The following is a 24,996-nucleotide window of genomic DNA, read 5'->3' as shown; positions in this document are numbered from 1 at the left end:
TCGCTCATCCTCCCTGTCGCCTCCCCCCCCCCATCCGCACCAGCCACGCATCTTCCTTTCCCGGGGTTTGAAGTGAGCACCAGCTTGACAGCCAAGCATGTGGTGTATAAATATTGAAATAAACGAGCGGAATACGGGGGGGGGGGGGGGAGAGGGAGAGAGAAGGGAGGGTGTGATCTACGGAAAGTGGGGGGGAAGAGGGAAAGGAGAAGAAGATAAAGGGGGACAGAGCAGCCCTTCGTGCGCCTGCTGTTCCTGCGTGGGGCGCTGCTCTCCGGTGGTGGGGTGTGTGCGGGAAGAAGGATTTAGGAAAGGGGGGGGAGAAAGGGAGAGGGAAGAGGTGGTGGTGGAAGGGAAGATAATAGCATTTAAAACAACAACAAAACAACAACAACTGCACAATCCCAACAACAGTGATTAGCTCCTACCCGTCGCACAGGGACTGGGAGGGGATGTGTGTGTGTGTGTGTCTCACCTGACTTCCTCCTTCCCCGGGGCGGCGAGGGAGGCAGAGAGAGGCAGGCGCGCACACAGCCAGCCAAGCCAGCCAGCCAGCCAGCCACTCTTCCTTTCCAAAAGCAGAAGCATTCTCGCCCACCCTCGGGGAAAAACGAGGGAGAGAAAGAAATAGCCCTGAGGGAAAGCGAGGAGAAGGGGGAACGGCAGGCGGAAGTAGGCAAGGAAGAGAGAGAAAGAGACAGAAGGGAGAAGTAAATAAAGCAGTCGGCGGCCAGGCTTCGACCCTCTTCGCCTTTTGCTCCGTGGAACCCGCGGGCAGCTTCTCCCCTCGCGCCAAACCCGAGAGCGGCGGCGGCAAGAACAGCAGCAAGCGGCGGCGGCGGCGGCGGCGGCAGCTTCACCTCGGCTCCTGCACCGACGTGGGCCAGCCTCCGCAAGGGGGAGAGCCAGCGAGCGCAGACGGCTCCGGCCGAGCCTCTCGTGCCTCCGAAGCTTCTTCGCCAGAGCAGGAGGAGGAGAAGCGGGGAGGAGAGGGAAACAACCACAACAACCACCACAAGAGAGAGGAGAGAGGAGAGCGGGAGGGAAGAAGAGAGAGACGCGTCGCTGCGGACTGGGCTGAGAACTGCGCGTAAAGCAAGAGCCCCGCGGTTTTTTTGGACACTTCGCTCGCCCTGCTGCCTGGCGGGAGAGTGCTCTAAGCAGGCGGGCGCCGCCTTCCCGTCGTCGTCTTCCTCCTCGCCGAGCAGTTCAAGAGTGAAGGGGGGAGGGGGAGGGCGAGTGGTTGTGTGCGTGCGTGCGTGTGTGGTTGTGTGTCTGCATGTGTCTATATATGCGGTGTCTGTGTGTGTCTGCGCGCGCCCCCTCCTCCACCACCAACACCACGACGTCGTCGTCGTCGTCGTCCTTCTCCTCCTCCTCCTCTCCGCTCGCGCTCCTTCCTTTAAACGCCCACTCCCGATGGGTGAAAAGACAACTTGAAGTTCAGTGCAATTAACTTCGCCGGCGCCTGGGAAGCTGAAGGTGTCGCCCAGCCTCGCCCGCCCTCTCGCTGCGCTCTCATGAGTGAGTTTTCCGTCTTCCTTCCTTTTCGCCTCGGCCGCGCTCGCTCGCTCGCTTACTGAAAGCCCCAAGTTTTCATTCTAAGGGGGGACTTGGAATTCGGTGTGGACAGCCGGGTGGGAATGGATTTGGAAAAGCAGGATTTTGTTGTTCTGAGTGGGTTCCTTGCTTTTCATTTAACCGCAGCCGAGTTCCTGGTAGGGGAGACGCTCTCCGTCTAATCATTCCTTTTTACACTCGTCTGGTTTCAACGAGGGGGGAGCGAGTGGCTTCCACCACGCGCGCACGGACACCTGCTTTATTCACACGCTCACACACACACACATAGGGGCGGGCGGGCGCGCGCGCGCCTGCCTTTCCCGAGTCAAGAAGTTGCTGGCGAGGGTCGCTGGAAGTTTGCCTCAACTTCTTGAACCCTCGACCCGGAGTTTTGCCTCAGTTCAGCAGAAGTTTACATTTCTGCGGCATGGGGATGCCTGCCAGGGGGGATGCTCGAGGGAGCAGCAGGAGGTGGAGGTGGTGAGGAAAGTCAGCGGCGCAGGAGAGGGGTGTGCGCGCGCGAAAGGGCGGCGGCGGCGGCGGCGCACTCTGCTCCGCCGCCGCCGCGTGGAAGTGAGGGAGTTTTAAAAGGGCTTCGTCCCGAGCTGCTGCTAGGAGCGGAAGGAGAGCAGGAAGATGCCGGACCGGGAAGAGGTCAGCTGGAGGTTCGTCTTGGCGGGAAGGGCAGAAGTTCTCGTGAGGGGCGGCGGGGGTGGTGGGTCCACTGGCCTGCCGGTGACCTTTGGAGGCGGAGGCGGCTCCCCACACAGGTGTACTTTCTCTCTCTCCACGTGAGGTCCTCCTCTTTCCCCTGGCAGAATCCTGCTCCCTTTTCTTTTAAAGAACTGGGTGGTCCCTGAAACGGCATTAAAGAGGAAATGTAATTTCATTTTTGGTATTAACCTATTATAAGGGAAGCTTGCGCTGGGAAATCTCGGAAGGGGGCCAGCTGGAGCGCCTCACCTTGCACCAAAAGTCGCCCCGTCCGGGTCCTTTCCTCCCACCCCATTCCCACCCCCCCTCGCTCGCAAAACATTAGTTGGTCACACGGAACCATAGTCACTCGAGGCATATATTATTAAGTTGTATCATAGTAATTAGGTGTTCTTTAAAGTCCGAGCCAGAAATCGGTTTGCTCGCTTGAGCTCCCTATCTCTTGAGATCTGCCTCTGAAAAGCTTTGGCAGTGACAGCTTAAAACTTGTGCCTGAGCTGAAGTTTCTGTGGCGGAGAGATCCCGTGGCTTCTTATTGAAGGCAGTTTCAGCCTAAATTTCATTCAGGTTAGTAGTTCTAAAGTGAATTTGTTGGGCAGAGCATCCTTAACTTCAGAGTAAAGAATACCAAGGTGAAAGCATATGATGCATTCACCGACCGAAGGAGATGATTCAGAAGCCAACCTTTATTTCTCCTGAGCATTAGTTTGGTCTAGTACATTCATATACTTGTCTGCTCCACTCTGCTGGCAAACATTAGCATTCAAGCTTACATTTTTGACAAATGTGCAGACAGGAATAGCATGAATAGACATCTTAAATATTAACAACCTAAGCATCTGTTGTGAAACAAATTTAATATATTTACTCTGTTTTTCTCACATTGTTAAGAAAGGTTACAATATGTGCAAAATTGCAACTTTAGTTGGCAAAAGGAATTGACTGGATATTTTCCCTCCCGCTGTGTCTTCCAGAGTGTTTGAAACAATCGCTAGATATGAGGATCTTAATTTGGGCCATTGTTTTGAATAGAAAATGTGGGGAGCAATTCATGTTCCGCAGATGCATGAATATCGCTTAATAAGCTTAGGCATGTTATAAAACTTGCTTTTCTAATCTGTTCTGACACTTAGTTGTGTTTCAAATACATCAGTTGTCAATTAGAAACAACAGCACATAACGCAGAATGTGAAAAATGCAGATACACAAGAAAGCGTTCTGTGTTTGCATACTTAGATATATAAAGTGTGTCACATTATGTAAAGTCATTATTTGCAGTTGTTTCTTCCCCTTGCCTCAGATAACTAATGAACAAAAATTATTCCAAAGTATGTTCCAAATATACTAATAAAAAAGGTGGCAAATCCATCCAAAGCCATCACATTCCTTTTGTTTTTCACAGAAGTTAAAAATAATTCTTTGTGTTAAAATAAGTATATTCAAGCCAAAGCATGTAAATCAAATGTGCTCAGTTCATGGGGCCTAAAAAGGAACTTTCCGTTTTCATATGCTTAACTATTGATCTTTTAAATTGCATAGTAATTCCTTAGAGATCTTGTATCTCCTAACGAGAAAAGTAAGTTCAGGATCCTTACTTACATTGTGGTAGAGTCATCCCTGTATGCAGTGCGGGTACATTAATCTGATGGAGAAAACATGCCACATTATTTCAAATGCTGAATTGGAATCTGACACAGAGAAAAGGTTTTTGGCATGCCAGGTGATGACTTGTGTTATAGGCCCATGAGGTCAGCCGAGAAGCACCTGTTCTGTATCAGAAATCTTATCATTACAAATATTGCTAAGCGAAGCACTACCTGCACAGTGTTGCAGGTATGCCTGTAATGCAAAATCCCTAATGACAGGTGGAATCTACAGCACTTGTATAACTTGTACAGAGAAATCATTAAATATGTATAGTTTCATTTTTGGAATGCTTCAAAGTGCATTCAGAAAAGCTAACTATATTAACTGTTCCAATTTCTAGAAAAGGCACAGTTTTGCCAGATTTCTAAAATAAGAAATAAATAGAAGAGCACAAGATCATGGCATATTTCTTTTATTTAACATTATGTGCAAGGAAGAACTTGGGTTGGTTTCTCAGTGTGACTAATATATACCGTAGTAAAGAACTTGTAACTTATCAGTATTAGTAACTATTACAGAAGGCTACATTCTAAGAATGACTAGTCTTATGTTGCAAATATATCTGTTTTTAGGGACACTGAGCTCCAGCTGCTACTAATTTTATAAATACATATTTGCTGATATGTTAATTAAACATTAGAGTTAAACATAAAATAAATTTCCTCCTCCTTGTTAGTAGATACAGTGCGTGTTTTACAAGCTCCATTACAACGTCTTGATTCTTCCATATTTCTAAATGTCTGCTGAAATATTTCACATTTCTAACTGACATCATCACATTTTAAAGCATCAATCCTTTTCAGGGTTGACGGAATACTTCTGTGTTTAAGACACAAGCCTCAAGTCTTTAGCTACCTGGGCAGCTGGGAGATTTCCCCTTTTGAGCTCAGCTATGGAACAGAATGGATAGTTTTATTGGCATTTCTGAAGTCAAGTACATTAATGTTCATTAATGCTACCTGTCTAGAACACAAGGGTGTATCTTCTGCCAAAAGTTCCTTTTGCTGTAATGGGTATGAGACTTCAATAATCTGCTCTCTTTCTGGAATCAACACTTTTGACTTAGTCGCAATATACCTACTTTTTATTTGCATTGCGTTAAGCTGACAGAACAGGAAAGGAAAAATATTACTTTCCAGGGGTAAATACCAGTTTATAAGTGAGTGCATGTATTTATATCCCTGTCGCCACTAAATAATGACTCCCGATTCCATTTTAATATCAACCTGGCAGTATTATCCATGGCAGTATTATCCATTCTTCCTTGTTAGCATATGGGGGGGAAAGTTTTATCATTTGGGCCAGGGGCAACTTAAAGGAAACCTCCATGCTGCTTTCTGAGGCATGCTGGTGCCGATTTTAAAGAAGCAGTATCTAGTTTTATACGGTAAACACAGGATAAAATGCTGTTTCTGAAAAGTAATATGCATAGCAAGCTGCACAGAGCATCCATTTGAGCTGTTGACTATAAGGGCAGAAGCATATTATTAATAACTGAAAGCACATATGTGTATGTGAGGGAAAATGTTCTGCAAATCTGTCACTACGCAGTCTAGTGCATTTTAAAGAGCTTCACTCACAACAAAGTCACTCTCGTTTACAAAAGATACTTACAAATTTGATTGCTAAAGAAGTTAAAAGTGCACGCTTTAACTTTATTTAAGAACTTAATGTGTTCAGAATTGGTGAAATAAAGTTCAATATCATGCTTCAGGTGTAAAGACCTTTTAGCCGTTACAGCTTTTAGTGAATTATGATGTGGTATTAACTCAATTTATCTAAGAGTAAGGCCCATTGAATTCAGTAGGACTTGCCACTGAGGAAATATGGCTACATTTGCAGCCTAATTCACGGACTCCTATACAGAGAATATACAAGAAACAGTTGTCACTTTTTCAGGGTTTTCTAAGAAATGCTATTAACTTGCAAACTCTCCACAGTTCCTTCCTAAATAGACTGCAGAATATCTGCTAAAGTATTTACTGACTTCTGCATGGTGGCTGCCTACCAACATCTACTTTCACATCAGTGGGTAGAAGTTAATTTTTCCATGAATACTAACCATAGCTAGGCTTTTAAATGGCACATAAGTTGAGACTACTGTTACCAAACTCAGCTATGCCAAAACAATATTTTTAGAGTACTGCACAAAGTTGAATCAGGAGTAATTCTATGGGCACATGTCAGGTTAAATTCTAGAAAACCTGAGATCAGATATAAAACCTGAAGAAGTTAGGTGTAACACACATGATGTAGCATGTTCGACTGTGGCATACGTACACCTTACTGTTAATTTCCGTTTTGCTGTTGTTGACTTAAGTGTTATATCTGACTAAGACACAGTAGACCAATAGACTTAAGTTAGTTATGATTTTAAACGTGTCAACTCTGTGTATGACTTAATGAAACCACACTTTTCTAAGGTAGAGTTCAACTGCAATCCTTAAAAGTGAATTCTGCTGACCTTAACAGGAAATTCTTTCTGAGCAGGCATGTGTCAGATTGTGTTGTAAATGAGTTGACTCTGAATATAAGTTCATCGTAAGATACGGTAGCATTCACATTGCCAAGGTCTATTTTTATCACTTTATGCAAAACATAGGTTTTCTTAAAGCTGTCTCCAATCTGCACTAGTAAACTATGGATTAGCAAACGTATGTAGACTGATTCCCACCAGATTCCGTTCCTATAGAACACAGTGCACAGCCAATAAGATGGAGTCGTGCTACTCCAAATGCTCCTTTTAAATTAATAATAATAATTTAGGGAATAACATGTCCTTAAGAACTTTACATTCGAAGCTCATATCTTCCCCTGGCATTTGAAGCCTTGGCCCATATAACTCTGACTGATGTTCTTTTATTTTATTATAACTCTTTATTTCACCACACTCTATAGATTTCACACCTTTATCGATATTTTTGTAGTTCTGTTAAAGGACTGGATACTAAGCTCCTGAAGCAGTGATCTTGGATGCTCACATATACAATTTATTTTCAGATAGGCTACATGCAACTTGTAAAACAGGTTTTTGTGCATCCCTTGATTCCTCCACTGGAACCTTTTCCTTAATGTATTCCTGGGGTCCACGGTAGCACTAGGGACAAAATATTGCTAGACTTGGTTTCACAGGTGGGCTTGAGGCATACCTGCATACACTTTATCTGGAAAATGTTCAGATATTTCTGGGGTGAATGGCACACTGCCGTATAATGGCAAAACATTGTGGCTATAATTATGTAAGGAAAAAAACCAAGGTGTAAAGAATTTCCTTGCAACTGAGAACCTTTTTCAGTGGTTAAAGTATGCAAAGGCTGTGTATTTATTATAATTTATGAAGATATCTGCTTGTTACAACAAATTTCAGCTCATTAACAGAACAATTTTTAATTTTAATTTGGAAAAACTGAAAAATACAATCTTAAAACTGGTTGTATGGTGGTAGAAAATAGTTGGTGTCTTTGTTTAGCTGTAAAAGCATAAATCCCCCTCCCCCAAGCAATCAAAATCCAGCTTTCACGTTTTAAAAAATCAGTGTGTCATTTCTCAGGATACACTGGCCTAATTCCCTGTCCTTATCAGTTTTATAGCTCTGACCCTACAAACCAGTCTGGCAGAGAAAAATTCAGACTGATAAGGTATCAGTGCTGTGTCATGTGACCTGTGACATCACACGGGTATTGCAGGCCTAGACAAAACATGAATCAATGTGAGAAGGACTAATATGCTAGGCTGATGAGTGGATAACGTACCTGCTTGATGACGATTTTGGAAGTGTCCAGGTCCACAAAAGGCAGCTATGCCTATATAATCGTACAAATCTAATACCCACAATTCGCGTGAGAGACAGCAAAAGCAAATACAAGTGTGAAGTTTCAACTGATGCTGCAGCTTAATCAGTGAAAGCCATTTGATAAGCTGTTGTCAACTAGACCTTCATACCATCATGGCTGACAGGGTGAGTGCATGGCTAGTACAATAAAGTTATTTGGATAGTGCCTTTCTGGAGCTCTCTGGGCATGATTCAAAGTGTGATCATCTTGTAACCATATGGTTTCATTTCCACTGAACCTGTAATCTCATTAACCTGCTGTAGTTGAGCTACCCATTCGGTGATGGAAATGAGCTCTTGCATGATGTTTAATATGACCACTATGTTTCAAAATGTGCCTTAATAGTCCCAAATCTTCTTTTCTAGTGACCTTTAAGTAAAAACAAAACAAAAAGCCACAACACCATACCAGCAAAATGGGTTTAGTGTGCATGTGTCTTACGTCATTGTCAAATAAAGACATCAGACTATGTAGAAAAAGATTCCCCAAATTTGCCTGTTGTATTTTTCAGGCTGTGTCTTTCACATATAGGTTCTGTCGCTTTAAAATGCAGTCTCCTCTATTTGCCCTATTAATTGTTGATATGTTGCCATCCATGAGACAAAAATTAGAGCTGTAATTAAATAATCATGTGATGCTCCTTAGTGCCAGTGAGAGCAAACTCATTTTTCCAGGCCCTGATGGTCACTGATTATTGTATTAGTACGGGCTTGCTTTTTTTATTTTTATTTTTTGTGAACAGCTACGTATGTTAACCACTGGCCTTCTTTTTAAAATTAAAGAAAGTGAGAAACGCTAAGTCAGTTAATTGGCTAGTAGTCCATAGGGACTTTAAACAGACTTGCCTTTTCTGCTTCTGGTCACGTGATTGGGAGAACTACATCAGTGATGTGGTTTGTGTGCCATTTAATTTAAACTGGTGTTTTGGCTGGGGTGGATGCATATGGGGAATGCCAGGAGAATTACAAAAGGAGCAGGGTATTAAAATTCAGAAATGATTAAAATTGAAATAAAAGGATGCTGCTTCTTTGGCAGTACTCTGGCAGTCATAATGACACACAGAGATTAGTTTCCACCTTCATCTTTTCCTTCTTTTTCATTTCCTCTTGTTTATTGTTGACATATTTTCCTTATGCCTCTGCTTCTCATCTCTGTGTCTCTTTCAAATATTCCTAATGTTTTTCCTCCCTTTCTTTTTAGTATGGAGAAGCTTACTTAACCTTATTATTACAATAACAGAATGGCTTATTAATATTTAATATCCATGTGTGTTGACATTTTTTTAAAAAAAAAAAAGTTAGGTCACCTCTATTAAACGGCATGTCATTTTATTGTTAATCCTTGTGTTGCTTTTAAGAGTTTCTGAGATACTTTCTTCTTTTGGTGGTGATTTAGCTTGTAATATTTAAACACCTGTGTTAAGATACTTGAAGGGGGGGTGTAGAAAATAACTTATCAGTCATGGATAATCAGTTATGCATGAATTCAAATTTAACAGATGGACGTTGGGAGTTAAAAATTTCTCGTTTGGCTTCATGGGTTTTTTTTCTGTTTGTGCGACACCTGTCTCTTATGTATAGATAAACATCTAACGTAGTTTACAGTCTTTCTTAAATCTTTGTGCATTTTTTTCCCTTGCGAAAATTCACTTCTCGCTGATTCTCTTTATATTTAAGGAGCTCTTGTGAAAGCATGCTATTAGACTTCTCAGTTGCAGATATATGGCACATCATGGTTCAAATGTATTAACCCAGTTCAGAAGTCCCTACGGCATTACAGTTGAAGAAAGCCGACCTATGCTTATGTGTGTATATTTTGCTGCAAACATATGTGCTTATGCAGTTTTGCATATTCAGGTTATTAATATAGATTATGAAGTGATACATAGATGAATAGAACTACATTCCAAAATGATAAACTGGAATATTGTCTAAGAATTTGATTTAACAGAAAATTTGGCTACCTATATTTCATGAGCCAATGGGCAGAGTTAACAACAGAGACTTGCTGTAGATTACTTTAGTTAGTCATGTAGGGCATCACATTTGAGAGAAGCATTTCTGTATAAAGGCTAAACTCACATACTCAGGGATTCCAGAAAATTTCAGCTAGAGAACTGCATGGTTCATTTAGAAACTTGCGCAATTTTATATCTTCACCAAGTTAAGTGGTGTAGATATTGAATTAATTTTGGGTTAGGTGAAAGCTATTATTGAACTTCAAGGAACCAGAGAAATAGAAAGTTGCACCTAAGGGTTTTGCTTTCAACAACAGCTTATTATGAATATATATATATATATATATATTGTCCAAGAAAACATGAACACACAAATGTGAAAAAATAAAAGATGATAAACCAGTTGTTGGTTTCTTACAATGGCACTAACCACTATAAATCATCTGTAGTTGGAAATCAAGCAACTATAATGTATTCACCCCCTATATATCCCCCTCCCACCACCATGACAACACCTATGAAGTGCCTTAAGCTCATGTGAGTGTGCACAAACCTATAATATCATGTTTCTGATATGCAATTTCACAGAAGGTATTGTGTTGCTGTTTGTGTCTATTAAATAATGTTTGGTACTTTGGAAACTTCAGTACAAAATGTGGTTAGGTTGTGTTGGATTTCCCTTCCTCCTTTTAAAATAGAAATATATATTGGTTGTATGAGGGTACAACTCAAGTCTTTAATTATAGAAGATACTTTTCTTAAATTATTTGCATTTTAAAACCGAACCATGATGAAGAATGGCAGAGAGAGAAATCTCCAAAATAGGAACCTCAGAATAGCGAAAGGTTTAAATATGCACTTGGGAAAATGCTATCTACTTTTAAGTGTAATTGCACGGGGGGGGGGGGATTTTGTATTAAAAGGAACTGTGAAGGGCAAACGGTTTTGAGCAAATGTTTTTGAGCAAATAAGCATAGACTGAAATCCCGTGCATGTTTACTAAGTCCCATTGAGCTCAATAGGTCATACTCCTTAGTAAGTGTGCTTAGGATAGCAGCTATAGAGTATTGCCTTTAGTCTTGCATTTTTAAAAGAAAATATCAACTAATGCATATTATTTTTAACAGGATATGTACTACTGTGACTAGATTTTTACTCGCAGTCTTACTTAGGTTGAAGCCTTAGCGTAGAAAGTGTGTGGATTCACACCTGCAGTTGTTTGCTGCATGTACACCTGAAACTGTGGCAGAAGCTGCATGTCTTCAAACATAACATGCAGTGGACATGCATCATGGAGTTGCAACCAATCACACTCTCCCAGAGCATGTGCATTCACCACAGGTCCCTTGAGTGCTGCCAGCTGTGCTGCTTTTTCATACTTCTCATGTTTACCACAGCAAATATTTGTGTGCATGCAGCAAACATGGCTCCTCCATAAAGTTATGAATCGGACAGTCCTAAGAGAACTGCTAAAACCTGACAAGCTTAAAAACGATCTAACTTTGGTAGGATCCTATCTCTAATTACCCATCCAAATTAACTCCTATCCAAATCATTCTTCATCTAAATAAAATTCCTTCCCAAAAAATACCCTTATCATTGTTAACAGCAAGCTAAAAGTATCTTGGTGAAGGAAAAACGTTTAAAGTATTCAAAACCTCATTTCTTTGATTATTAACCTACTACTGTGATGCTGCTCTTATTTTCTTACGGTTGAGCACAACAACAAATTTAAGAGCTCTTTTAGAGGTTATATGTGGCTAAGAGAAGGATTACAACTCCTGGTTGCTTTTTGTCTTAGGTTCCTGAGAATGATATTGTACACCCATTAGAGAATTTTAATTCTAATTTACAATCAGTTTATAAATTTTTGAAACAATAAAAATATAAAATTGAATTTCAACTATTATAGGCATAGACCGATCTTCAGCTCAGTCCTATGAATTCCTGCTGTTGTGCCGGAACTTGTTTTAGTGCAAGCTTATTGGGAATATGATTCCAGTCAACATCCCAGAGTCTTTTTCAAACTGTGAGCTTCACACTGGTGCCACAGCGAATTTGGTCTTGTTATTTTGATGTGTAAAGGACAGTGTTGTCACTCCCCTGCCTCTACCAAGACTGCACTTTAGGGGAAAGCTGGCAGGAGCTATAGAATATCTGGTTCTGGACAACTCATCCCTTAGGGGTGATTATTTAAATGCTTCAGGTTTTCAAATAGGGTCCAACTTGGTAATGAACAAATAGAAATAAACGAAGCTGTTTAAAGGGATCAAAGACTTGCAGGAAAATTGCACATAAAAGAGCATTTGAAAAGAGATGCAATATATAAACGTTTATATGCTAATGTCAGAAGCCTTGAAGCAGAGATGGGAGGATTTGAGTGCTTGGTACTAAAAAGAGAATATAGATATAGTGGATATATCAGAAACCTTGTTGGAGCAGTGAAAATCATTAGGATGTGGTTCTCCGAGGATATAGAATCTTTAGAAAGAAATGTATTGGGGATCATGTTGCTCTGTATGTCAGAGGGCACAGATTCCCCCCAAATAATCAGAAAATGTAAGATGCACAAACTGCTCCACAGAATCACTGTGGGTGGAAATGCTAGATACCAAAGGTAATTTAGTACTGCGGGCATACGACCAAAGCCCCTAATGAAACTCAGAAATCAGGAAAGCAGCCGAAGGGAAAAATGTGTGGCTAACCCTCACATTCACTGGCTAAATGTACATTTAGGTTTTGCAATTGTGACTTTAAACAATTATAGTGTAATCCTATGCATGTTTACTCAGAAGTCACTGTGTTCAATGGGACTTACAACCACAGCAAGTATGGTTAGGATGGCAGCTGTAGTCAAAACAATTACAGGGCAATCCTATGCATATTTGCTCAGAAGTCACTGTGTTCAGGGGGACTAAAAATGTGGTTGGGATTCCAGCTGTAGTCACTTAGCAGACTAGAGAGAAGGGAAGTCTTAGGCTTTATCCTGAATGGTGCTGAGGACCTGGCACAAGACAGAAGCACTGTCGAGCTGTTCAGCTGAGCTATATGCATACATATTAAACATATGTTTTGAGACGAAAGTTCAATTTGGCCAGGATTAATTTCAAAATTGTAAACTTTATAAAAAGGGGAGGGGGAGTTGAAATGAATCATCATGGTGGAAAATCTTATTTACTGGCAATTGTTTAAAACCACTATAATCAAAGCTGACCTAGAATGCATGCCACAGAATGAGAGGTGCAAACATTTCTGGATTACCCAATAGGCAGACTATGTACAAGTTCAGGGCACCAGCAAAGGATGGGACCAAAACTCTGTGTGTGTGTGTGTGTGTGTGTGTGTGTGTGTGTGAGAGAGAGAGAGAGAGAGAGAGAGAGAGAGAGAGAGAGAGAGAGAGAGATTGACACTTGATTAAAATAAAAGGGCGCATCAGATTAGTCATAGTGAGAAAAATCAGATCCTTACACTCCTATGGCACACTTCTCCGACATTTTTCTGTTCTCTTTTTATTACTGTACTTATCTCTACCCAAACCAGGAAGCGTCCTACTAACGTAGATTGAAATAATACGAGGAAATCGGATCCTGTCATGCGTTGGCAACGAACCACCTTTTATTTTATTTTTAATTGTCCAATCTTACATTATAGTTTTTATTTTTGAATTATGGGGGGAGCACCATAATCTTCTCTATGTTTAGGGCCTCTAAAGGTCTAAATCCAGCCCTTTTGGACAAGAGAGTTCAAAAGGATGACAGTGTTGTTAACAGAGTTTAAGGAAGCTATAAACACAAATATGTTTCTTTTAAAAGGGAGAGCCCAATAAGGACAATAAAAAGGAGTAGTCACTCTAAAGGAGTAGTCACTCTGGTAAAATAAAAATAAATGGACAATAAGGCAAGAAAAAAGAAAAAGCACTAGAAGCGCACATTTAAAAAAAACATGACAATAAATAAACAAACATATATATAAATCAGAATCAGAAAGCCAGTTCTGGACCACCAGATGACAAACTGCGAAAGGTTTACTAATGTTATCAAAGACTGCAGAGAAGCTAAATTATTTGCATGAGTTTTCATGTGACACTATTAGATAAATACCCATTGAGGAGAGGTATCTGAAGAATTAAGACAAGTAGAAGAGAAAAGGGATGAGGTTCTGATGCTAACTAAGAAATTACAAGATAAAGTCACCATGTCCAGAAGATACCCAAGAATGCTGAAAGAGTTCAAATCTGATATTGTTGCTTTTTGAACAAAAATATACAAATTATCACTCAAAGCATATATCCTGGAGAATTAAAAAGTAGCTGATGCGTCATTGCTTTTGAAAAAATAAATATATAGGGGAAATAGGAAATTACAGACTCATCAGCCTAATTTCTCTACTAGGTAAATTGGTAGAAAGCATTATCAAAACCCAAATTATGAAACATAGGTATAAAACTACCCTTGATTAAAAAGAATGCAAGGAAAGTCCTGTCACACCAGACTTCTGAAATTCTTTGAGAGTATTGTCATATTGGAATAACCCAGTTGACATTGTTTTTGAGGATTCCAAAATGTTTTTGACAAAGTCCCTCCTCCAAGCTTCCTGAATAAAGTTATTCCAGATAGGGATAAGATGACAGGTCCTCTTTTGTTCCAGAACTGGTTAAAGAACAGGAACCAGAGAGTAAGAACAAATGGACAAGGTTTTTATGACGGAGGAAGAAAGCAAGCCCTCCCACTCAAAGACCTGAATCATCAGATGAGCAGTAAGGTAGCCATGGTTTAGTTGTGGGTGAGACCATTAATTCAGGATGGAGAAAATTCATACAAACTTTCAAGGGCTTCAAAAGTCCTATCCCAAGTGGCTGATTGGGCAAAAATATGGCAAATGAAATTCAGTATAACAGAGTGGTGCACGCTGTGGCCATTCTTCTCTCTCTCTCTCTCTCTCTCTCTCTCTCTCACACACACACACACACACACACACACGTGTGTGTGTGTGTGTGTGTGTGTGTGTGTGTGTGTGTGTGTGTTGATGGAATGTAAACTGGCTCCAACTATCCGCAAAACAGATAGCTCAGTGCAAAGCCTAACTGGAAAAGAATATTAGACTAGATGGACTCTGGACCTGGCCTACCAGACTCTTAAGTTTATTGACACATTCTTGCTATTTCTTTATTTCTGGCCCAAAACATCAGCTGGAACAAAGTATTGTCCCTTTCTACAGTTCCAGTTTCTGCTTTGGCTACTCTAGTGGGTAGATGCTGAGTATGCATTTCTGTGTATCCACGCATGCAGGAAAATGTGTGGAAGGAACACAGGGTTGTCTAGAAGTTAACTTGTGAGGGATGGTTAGCTGAAGAAGGTGAGCACCTGCAGTAGCAGTCGTTGGATGGGAATTGATGTGGCTCATTCTGGTTTATGTTCCTGTCGGTTGTTATAGCAAAGAGCAATTGTGATCATTTGTTGCCTTGCATAACTTTCAGGGGAGTGATTGTATATAGAGGCTGTTCATTTCTGTTTTCCTGGTGAGAGCTGGAGAGGGTAGGTGGTCTCTGGGTAAGAGATGCAGAAAAAAGGGTAAAGGAAAATGCTGCATTGCTCTATGCACTTTTAGATAATTTTTTGTTTCAGATCAGAGGAAGAAAGTAGGGGGGGGGGTTAAGGCAAGAAAGCCACCTTCCCAGTTTATTTTGTGGTAGTTCTATGGCTGGAAGAAATTTCATGGAGGGGGACATGAAGGTGCACCTTTTCCAAATTCATTGTGTAAGGAAGATACAGCCTTGAAAAAAAATCACGAGCCAGGTAAATAAATGGAGGGTGTATTTTATTGGCAGGTAAACCTGTGTCTTCTGCTTTACAATTCCAAATCATTTTGGGGGTGGAGAAGATTCAGCAATAATTGAGGACTTGATTTTGAATGAAAATGAACTGTCTGTGGTCTACTGTGACCTGCTTGCAGATAAAGCATTTTGCATATGTTACGACATGAACCAAGGAGAAGTCCGTGATTCTTGGAATAGTCTTAGGTGATTTCACTTGAGGATGTCAGCAGGAGCCTTGCAGATGTGCTCTTTTAATTCTTTTAACCAGTCGAAGAGAGCGGTCTCTGCAAAAGAGATGTTCCTGTCCTCTTGAACAAGGCAATTGTGATAACTGTTACAGTATCTACTTTTGGATCACCTGCATTTACATTCAGTTTCCTGTCTGCCTTTTGGGGGCACCACTGAATAGGTGGTGGCTTGGAAGTTCCAGGGACTTTTAGATTAAAAATGGTTATAACTTTATCAGTCTGAATTGCTTCCCAATTTGATTTTGAATGCAATTTAAAGTGCTGGCATAGGCCTAAATAGCTTAGTTCCAAGTTACCCAAAGGAAAAACTTCTCCACTGAGTTCTTCAGGACATGTCCTTTTTCTGAGCCCCTTCTCTGAAGCCAGGTTGGTAAGGACAAAGAGAAAGATATTCTCAGTAGTAACTCCAGCTTTTGGAATTCCATCTCCAATCAAGACCACCCAGTGGACTTTATCTTTGTCTTCTGGAAGATAGTTCAAACTTCTTCTATTTCAGAACAAATAGTGGATGTCCTTTTAATGGACTGTTCCCTGCCCCCATACATTAGATTTTCTTGTTTCATATCACTTTAACTGATATTGTTTTAGATATGTGCAGTGTACATGTCTTCCCAGCAGGAAGCCCAACTGAGTTCATTGGGACTTATGCCCAAGTAAGTGTGTGTATCATTGTACTTTTAATGCTGTAATCCCCCCTGAGGGTCTTTTTGGATCACAGTGCAGGACATAAATGTTCAAAGTACATAAAATAATATTTCCAACATACATTTTATGTGTAAATGCATCAAACAGACTACCCTATCCACTTTCAAATACCATGTTCCAAAACGCATATTTTTTTAAAGATCTACTCCTCTTCCAGCTATTAACTCAAATCCTTAGCCTACTGATTATTTAGTGCCTGGAATAGACAACATTTAAACGTGTTATTACCCTTCATTATGAAATACTGAATTCTCTAAGATGCATGGTACTTAAAAACAATACCTTTAAACCACAGGTATCTAAGGGATTAAGTTGCTCTATGGGCCAGTTGTTTTTCATCTAGCAGACCTACTTATTATACAATGCTAACTTTCACCCTTGCCCATTAATTTTCATCCGAACTATATTTAGTAATTCCCAGTGTAGCACTTAAATGCAGGATGTGGGGTGGGGAGCCATTTGAAAAAGAGCTATGTTATCTGGAGATGTACCGAATATCAGTCTGATTGGGTGACGATCTGGTTTCTTTAATAGTGGTCAACCCAATGAAAATGTTTGAGAACTTCACTTTGTCAACAGTTGGTTAGATTGGGGAAACTTGCATATTTTTAGCAATTGCTAAATATTTGTTTATCCTAGTTTGTATTGCTTTGTTATGCTTTGCAAAAATCCTTTGCAGTAGGAAAGTCATCATAGAGCAAAAGGTGGCAGGTTGGTCGTGGTTTAAAAGCTCTATACCTCTTAATACAATTGTGTGGGTCCACAAGCAAGAGAGAGATATTCTGCTCATGTCTTGTTTGTAGGCTTCCCATGGGCATCTTGTAGACTTGTGTGAGAAAAGAATGCTGGACTAGATAGGTATCTGATTCAGCAGATACCTTCTTAATATTTTCCGAAAGGAAGACGCCAACATATCCAAAGGATGTTTTGTCAGTTGACAGGTATAGTGAAAAGCACCTTTTAGTGGGTTACTACTTCTCTTACCTCAGAATATGTCCATTTTGCATAGTTTAAAATTTGCCCGAAGTTGTATGTGGTGCTCCAAGCTCTAAGACTGCCATCCTGTGTACATTTAAACTGCTTAAAGCTACTTTCTGCAAATAAGTAACTATTCATAGGATGTATGTCTGCTACTTATTATCTTTCTCCTCTTCCTTTGTTTGGGTTTATGTTACTTTTGTAACAGTGCTGTACTTTATGTGACATGAGGGACTGTTGCTAAAAGGAGGTGAAGAAAGCAACCTCCACTGTGTGCACAATCTCTTCATAAGAGATGTTTGGAATCTCTTCATAATGAAAAGAAACCACATGCCCCTCTGTAGTTCCATGCCACAGGGCTCCTATGACCCATCTGATCAACTACTAGTTACCATTTCAGAGCAACTTACCTGTAGGTTAGGTTTCATTTTTCTTAGCTCTGACACCCAAAGATTTCTTCTTCATAAATGTGTTGCAACTTACGTGCATTTAACCCAGGGGTCAGCAAGGGGCCGGTCCACCCCTGCTTGTGAGGGGCCCGGACTATATTTTTTTAAAAAACAGAACAGATTCCTATGTCCCACAAATAACCCAGAGATGCATTTTAAATAAAAGCACACATTCTACTCATGTAAAAACACACTGATTCCTGGACCGTCTATGGGCCGGATTTAGAAGGCGATTGGACCAAATCTGGCCCCTGGGCCTTAGTTTGCCTACCCATGATTTAACTTGTGCACATTTAGCTTTACATGCTTGGCAAAAAACCCCCAAAACTTTGGCATTCTACCCACCATTGAACCAAATGGGTTTTGACTATATGTGATTTTGGCTTTAGGCTCAATCCCTGAAACATGACCCCCATGTAAATGGCAGGCTTACTATTCTGTTAATTTAAAGAAAATGCCTTTTATTAATTTAGTCCATTTATTTTACCAGTAATCTAGCTATTGTGTAACATGATCCACATTCTGCTTATTAAAATAATGTACTGCATATAAAGTGGTCAAGAGTGTGAGCTGTGTCTACTCAGAAGCAAGTCCCCTTGAGTTAAATGTTGTTTACTTCCAGATAAATCTGTAAAGGATCTGCCTTATTGGTGGCAGATACACAAGAAAGGAATTTGCAACTACAATTAATTACAAGCCTGGAGAATTTACAGCAGTTTTCATTTCATAGAATGCTCTCAGAACATAACAAAGAGAACATAAATGCAAAATTTGTGTGATCACTCTGAGAGAGATACAGCTTTCTTGTGGTATACCCTACTGAGAATATAGTACTGAGATTACAAACATGTATTGCTAATTAATACCATAACCCCAAAGCTTTGTATAGATGTTAAAGTGGGTGTTAGGAAAGGGCATGACTCGTTGGTTAGAGAACATGCATGCTAAAGGTCACAGGTTCAATCGTTTGTTACTCCGCAGAGGGATGGGAAATCTCTCTTCTGACGACAGAGCTACTGCCAGTCACTGTAACCAGTTCTGAGCCAGATAGAGCAATGGTCTGACTCAGTGTAAGGAGACTTTCTGTCTTTCTACCAAGCCAGCTATGGCAGCATGCTTTCTGTGTTAAGTGGGGTAGCACTATTTCATGTGCAATATAAATGTTAATATATTTATTAACAATTGCATCAGCTGCAATGTAAATGTTAAGAGCAAAAGTTATTAACTGGAAATCCAAATTCAAATGGTTGTTTGGATTTCAGCTTATTGACCAGCCAAATCAAGCACTTTCCCAGCCATAACCTCTCTCCGTATTTGTGTGAGGATAAAATACAGATCTCTCTTACAAAATTGATACAGTATTACTGAAAATAATGTGAAGGGCATTTAAGGAAGCATTTAAGCAGTTAAGGATTTTTTACGAAATTGCTGAAGACCCATCTAAGGTTGACAACAGGTACCAATGTATCTGAAAACTTCTTAAGATTGTGCATTGCTGAGTTTTCCCCAGTTGCACACGCATTTGGGTCTGACCATCTCTCATTTCTGTGCCACACTTAACTTTATGTGACTCAAAATAGCGCTCTGATCTGAGCAATAATTTGCTAATATACCGGTAATAACTTGTAAAGCCAATGGTTAAGAAAGAACCTGTTTGATCAGAAAGCAGTTTCTAACTGTAATTTCAACTATTGATTCCATACAAATCAATTACAATGTTGTGCATCTTCCAATATTCAGATCTGTATTAACAAGTATTTCTGAAGCCTTCACATTTTCTCTACAGAAATGTGCTGATACCATCATTGTAATGAGTGGTATTCAACTAAGTTTTACTCAGAGTAAACCCAGTGAAATTAATAGCCATAACTTAGCCATGTTCATAAATTTCAAAGAGTCCAATCTGACTGAGTACCAGCAATCAGTCACAATGTCACTTAGGGATATAGCACTGTTACATTTGGCACACAAATTTTTGTTTTACCCTTTAATTTAAAGGTATGTATGCCTCGATTAATACCTGATCAGATGATCAAATAAAAATAACTGATAGTTTATATATTTTCCATACTCTTCCAAATAGCCAGCTGAAAGTAGAAACCCTTTGCATGTCTGATTTCAGTGTATAAAATAAAACTAATAAGTAAGTTTTGCTTGCATTGTGCTGGAGTGTTTTCTGTTCTCTATTTTGATATAAACTTCATCCCCTGAGTTCTAAAAGTAAAATAAAAAGTAAAATTGGAATTTACTGCTGGGGCTTCTAGGAGGAATATTTTGTCCTTGCTATAAGCTAAAGAGATAAAGAAACTACCAGGTGCAGGAACAGCTCAGTGATAGGCTGCAAAGAAACACAATGCAATGACTGCTTACAAATAGTATACAAGACACAACTATTCCCCCCATCCATTAGTTTCATTTAGTTAATAAAATTAATATTTTATATAAAGTAACACCCCATTCCATTATACCATAGCAAAATATTATTCCACGTGTACACCAATGTTTTCTAAGCCATCTATCCATAGCCTCTTTAAAAATATAAACACACACCATTTATTCTGAAATTTGTACAGCTAATGAGTATGTGCACCCTTGATTTAAGATAGATATTTTCCTCTAATAGCCACGTCCCAGAACTTACTCAACCAGTCTTTAATTGCTAGAATATTGTGTTTCCCACTTAATTTGGCTAAACAAATCTTTATTGCCACCTGCATGAGATGGATCACGTCAATGATGTTAATTTTGATTAATATTTTTCAGAATATAGCCTAATAGTAGTAATACAGTGGGTACCTCTTGTAGCACCATCCAATATTTTTTCAGCGAATATTTGCAGGGTGGGATCTGTAGAGAGCTTTGACCTACGTTGTGGCAGGTTCCTAATACTGATCCAATTCCCGATCCACAAGAGGACCTCTTCTTTTATTCCATGACTACTAAACTTTTTAAACTAGATCACCTCTTTCTATATGCTTGTTGACACTCTTAAGAAAAATTCTAAAAGGTCCATGAGAAAATATTTTTCCTTGTAGAAGCCATGCTGAGTCTTCTTCAGTGAGGCTTGTTCTACATGCTTAGTTATTTTATCTTTAACAATATTTTCCGGTTTTCCTAGGGCAGTTTCCAGGGTCCTCCCCCCACCCTGCTTCTAATCCCTTTTAGAAATTGATGTTATATTGGCTACTTTCCAGTCCTCAAGTATGAAAGCTGATCTGAGGGACAAGTTATATATTTTTGACAGAACACCAGCAATTTCACATTTCAGTTATTTGGGAGAGCTCTCGGGTGGATGCCATCTGGATCTGGTGATTTGTCGGTTTTTATTTTATCTATTAGGCCTAGAACTTCATCTTTCATCCCCACTATCTGCCTCAGTTCCTCAGATTTAGGCCCATTATTTTCATTGCGTCTACTTGGATATAACCCATTCTCATTTAGAATTCCTATGTCTACGTTTCCATACCATTCAGTTTGTTTGCATTCCAAGTTTTAGCCCATTACAGAGAAGCAATTTGTGATATGGAGGTATATGCATTTTTAGAACACTAATATTGATTGCTTTTGATTGATATCTGTTTATCACCATGCTAGGTACTACATGATTTTTTGTTTCAGGTTCATTACTTTATCACAGTACTCTCTTAATTTATCCTTAACCATGATATTCCAGGAAAGATACCTAACTTCTTGTATGACGATTCAAAACAACAATGAATCCCTTTCATTATGATTTGATCGTTTATTGTCAAAAGATTTTAACTGTATCCAACCACAATCTGGATACTTTTAATAGTCTTTGTCAAGGACTGGATGTGCTTGACATATGCTTCCATGGTTGAAATCCTATTCAGAATTCAGATTAATGAATGCAAAGGACACAAAAAGTCTGACTGGTCACCTATTTTAGAATGTGGACTTCGTTTTAGAGTTGATTGAGAAATCACTTAAAGTTGTGTACTTGGATCAAAATCAGTTTAATTTGGATTAAACAAGTATAAATACAGGTTCAGAATTTTAAATAGCTTGCTGATTACATTGTTAGAGGGTGTTATCCAATTGTGGCTGTCTTCCAGTAGAATGGACTTTTGCTGGTGCGAAAGGACTTCCCTTTTCCCCCCTCTCCTGCATGAAACAGTATACCTAAAATCTATTTTTAAGCATTTGGGACTGTTCTGAACCAAGTGGTTTGTGAGCCACCTATTTATTCGTGGTATCGGAACTAAAAAGTCTTAAATACACAGATATTGTCTTAACTGGCTTGTGGCCTGTACTCAAACTTCAGTGAAGTAATTGTCTTAACTCTTAAAGCTAATGCAAGTAGAAAGATAAGGCAAACTAAGAGCAAAGTTATTCTGGAGTAGTGTCACTGGTGTCCACGAGACTGTATTGGATGAATTGGCTTAAAGACTACAAGCTTAGGACTGATTCACATTCATGCATATTTATTTTATCTATATTAATTCCCAGTATGCAGCCTTGCATCCAAATCTCTCTAGATGTTGTACAATAAGAGGAATAAACTGGCCATTTCAATTAAAACAAATATAAATACATACATGCATACATAGGACTGCAGCAAGGACATCAAACCTGCAACTTTATTGTCTAAAGGACTGAACAAACAGCCAGACTTTCACCTGATACCTGAAGGTCAACCAAGTGAGTGGTAGTTGAATTTCAGGGGGAAAGGAATTCCAGGGCTATGGTGGCAGCACACACAAAGAAGGCCCATTAAATGTCCTCACCAAATTAACTGCTGCCAGTGGAGAAACATTGAGAAGGGTCTCCCTGGATGATCTCATACACTGCTCATCACTGTGCATGCACACTTCTTCAGATATCTGAAGAAGTGTGCATGCACACGAAAGCTCATACCAAGAACTAACTTAGTTTGTCTTTAAGGTGCTACTGGAAGGAATTTTTTTTGTTTTGACTATGGCAGACCAACACGGCTACCTATCTGTAAATGCTCATCACTGGATAGTCATTAGCTGAACTGCAACGTAATAACAGTTCTTGAAATAATGCAAAGGGATACAAAGCATGCAATTGCTTGATCCGTGGTGGGTGTTTTACACATGCAGGTAATCACTTGCATGTGTTGGGGATACTGAGTGATAAAGATGCATGTGTGAAGTCACCAGCAATAAATATTGTGTGTCTCTGGGCAAGCCCACAGACACACTGAATGTTAAATTATTCCACCTTCAGCTGCACTCCTTGAAATAACTCTGTTGTATAACACTGTTATGTTTCAGGCCTCATGCTCTTTATTTCTAACACAATAATCTATTCTGTGCATTGCTGGCTGTTATAAATATTTTATACATTTCACCCCATTACCATTTTCTGCACACACTCTTTGGTATTTGTGTTTACTTCAGTAGACGTCAGCCTATATTTCTCTGTGTAACTTTGATGCTTTCTTCTGGTGTTATAGTAAGGTGTGTGCGTGCGTTTAATACACTTGTTTTTCTGAGCATTTACTAATTTGTACTCTTTCTGTGTTCAAAGTTCATAATGCTGCATTTTTCATTGTGCATGTTATGAAAGAATCATCTTCCTGTTGCCTATTTAGGAAAACTCCTTAAGTTTATATGACAGCACCCTCATTTCTTGTTTTTTAAAAATACATTTGCATTTGAGGTAACACAAGTAAAGATTCTGCCAGTCATACACATCAATTAATAATTAGTCTGATCCAGAAGCCAATTATGTTGCTGTACTTGGGTTAAAGAATGAAGGAGTAAGATGAAAGTATCTTGTATTTCAAGTTGTCTGGCTTAACTGGTCTCTGGATCACAGCCAGCATGTTTGTGAACTTGTATTCCACCACCCCCATCATTATCAGTATATAAGCATCTATCCCCTTGGATTGTTTGCAGACTGTTTCTTCCTATCTGCCAGTGTGGTCTTCTTCCTTCTCTAGCTGGTACAGCATGTGCATTATAGTGCTCATAATTATAATTATTATAGTTGCAAATAAATAATTTACCGCCTTCTGTACTTTTCTGTCCCTAAGCACTGGTCTTCCTTCCACCAATGTGGAAGGTATACTAAATTCCATTTCGACCAGCGACCCATAGCTTTTCTAACTTGGAAAGTGTTCAGTACCACATTTTCATGTATTTGACTGTTCATTATTATTGTGAATTTATTCACGTGAACAAAGATAAACAGCATTAGACATTTTTTCTAGGTTATTAAAGATGACTATGTCTGCCCAGTTTCATACTGTCTTTGTACTATTGTTCATTTCCAACTTTTCATCACAAACGGCAGTATTCAGTCCTTCTCTCTGCTGGATGAATGCAGCACTGGGACAGGATGACAAGGGTCCTATTCTTGTAATTTTCTTTCACCTTTAAGGAGTTGTTTTAATGCTTGTCTGCCTTCACTTTCACCCCTCCCTCAGTGCAAAACAAAAATTGAAGTATATGAAGTTCCTTACACTGTCAGATCATAACTCCTGTGTTGTGGTACTCTGTCCATTTCCCCCATTTAATAGAAAAAGACTTCAAATGTCAGCTTAACCTATTGTAGCCAACATGATTTACATCCAAATAAACATGCTTAGGTTTAAGCCTGAAAGTTCTCTTGGTTAATCCATTTTTATTACTAGGTTTCTTGCACTTACAGTCTGCAAGACACTTCATGTAAGATAACTGTCACCTTAACTATGGAAAGTATCACTATTTACAATACCAGACACAGAAGTACACTGGAGTCTCAATATGGAATGGCTCCATTGAATGACTGCCAATTGTTACCTTTTGACATGTTGCTAAGGACCCCCTACAAATGGGTGCAATCTGGCTTTTGCTAGGCTTGTAGACCCCAGTCCTAGAGATCCGAATTATTCTGCTTGTTAGTGGCACGCTCCCCAAAAAAAGCATCTTCAATGCAACCTGTTCTTTCGGCAGAACTACTTTCATGGAAATACAACGCAGTGCACACACATTCGTGTTTACAACAGACAACGTTGCCTGCCCAAATGTAATATTTGCTTGCAGCCGGGTCACCTGAACTGGCATGTAGACTGCAGATCTGCTGATACCCTGCCAACTTTTCGAAAGGAGAACTTTCA

At 39.8% G+C, this 24,996-nt stretch overlaps 1 protein-coding gene across 14 annotated transcripts in view; it reads left to right on the top strand.

The window, feature by feature from the left end:
• The first annotated feature begins 235 nt into the window (after nt 1–235).
• Nucleotides 236–24,996, top strand: part of SATB1 (SATB homeobox 1) — a 121,688-nt gene continuing 96,927 nt past the window's right edge. For 4 of the 14 annotated variants that reach the window (XM_083705716.1, XM_083705704.1, XM_083705700.1 and 1 more), the window contains exon 1: nt 241–1,524. Coding sequence is in view for 3 of the 14 variants with exons in the window: in XM_083705723.1 (XP_083561849.1) it covers nt 1,521–1,524 (4 nt within the window). In the remaining 11 variants the exon portion in view is untranslated. Of the gene's footprint in view, nt 1,525–2,208; nt 2,226–24,996 lie in introns of those variants that run through there. The other 10 variants (XM_083705695.1, XM_083705707.1, XM_083705687.1 and 7 more) reach the window with 7 other exon arrangements.

This window comes from Podarcis gaigeae (genome assembly GCF_964106915.1).
Source record: "Podarcis gaigeae genome assembly, chromosome: 12".
NCBI classification, from domain to species: Eukaryota; Metazoa; Chordata; class Lepidosauria; order Squamata; family Lacertidae; genus Podarcis; species Podarcis gaigeae.
The sequence above is the reverse complement of the archived record's forward strand: the minus strand, read 5'-3'. Positions and strand labels throughout refer to the sequence as shown.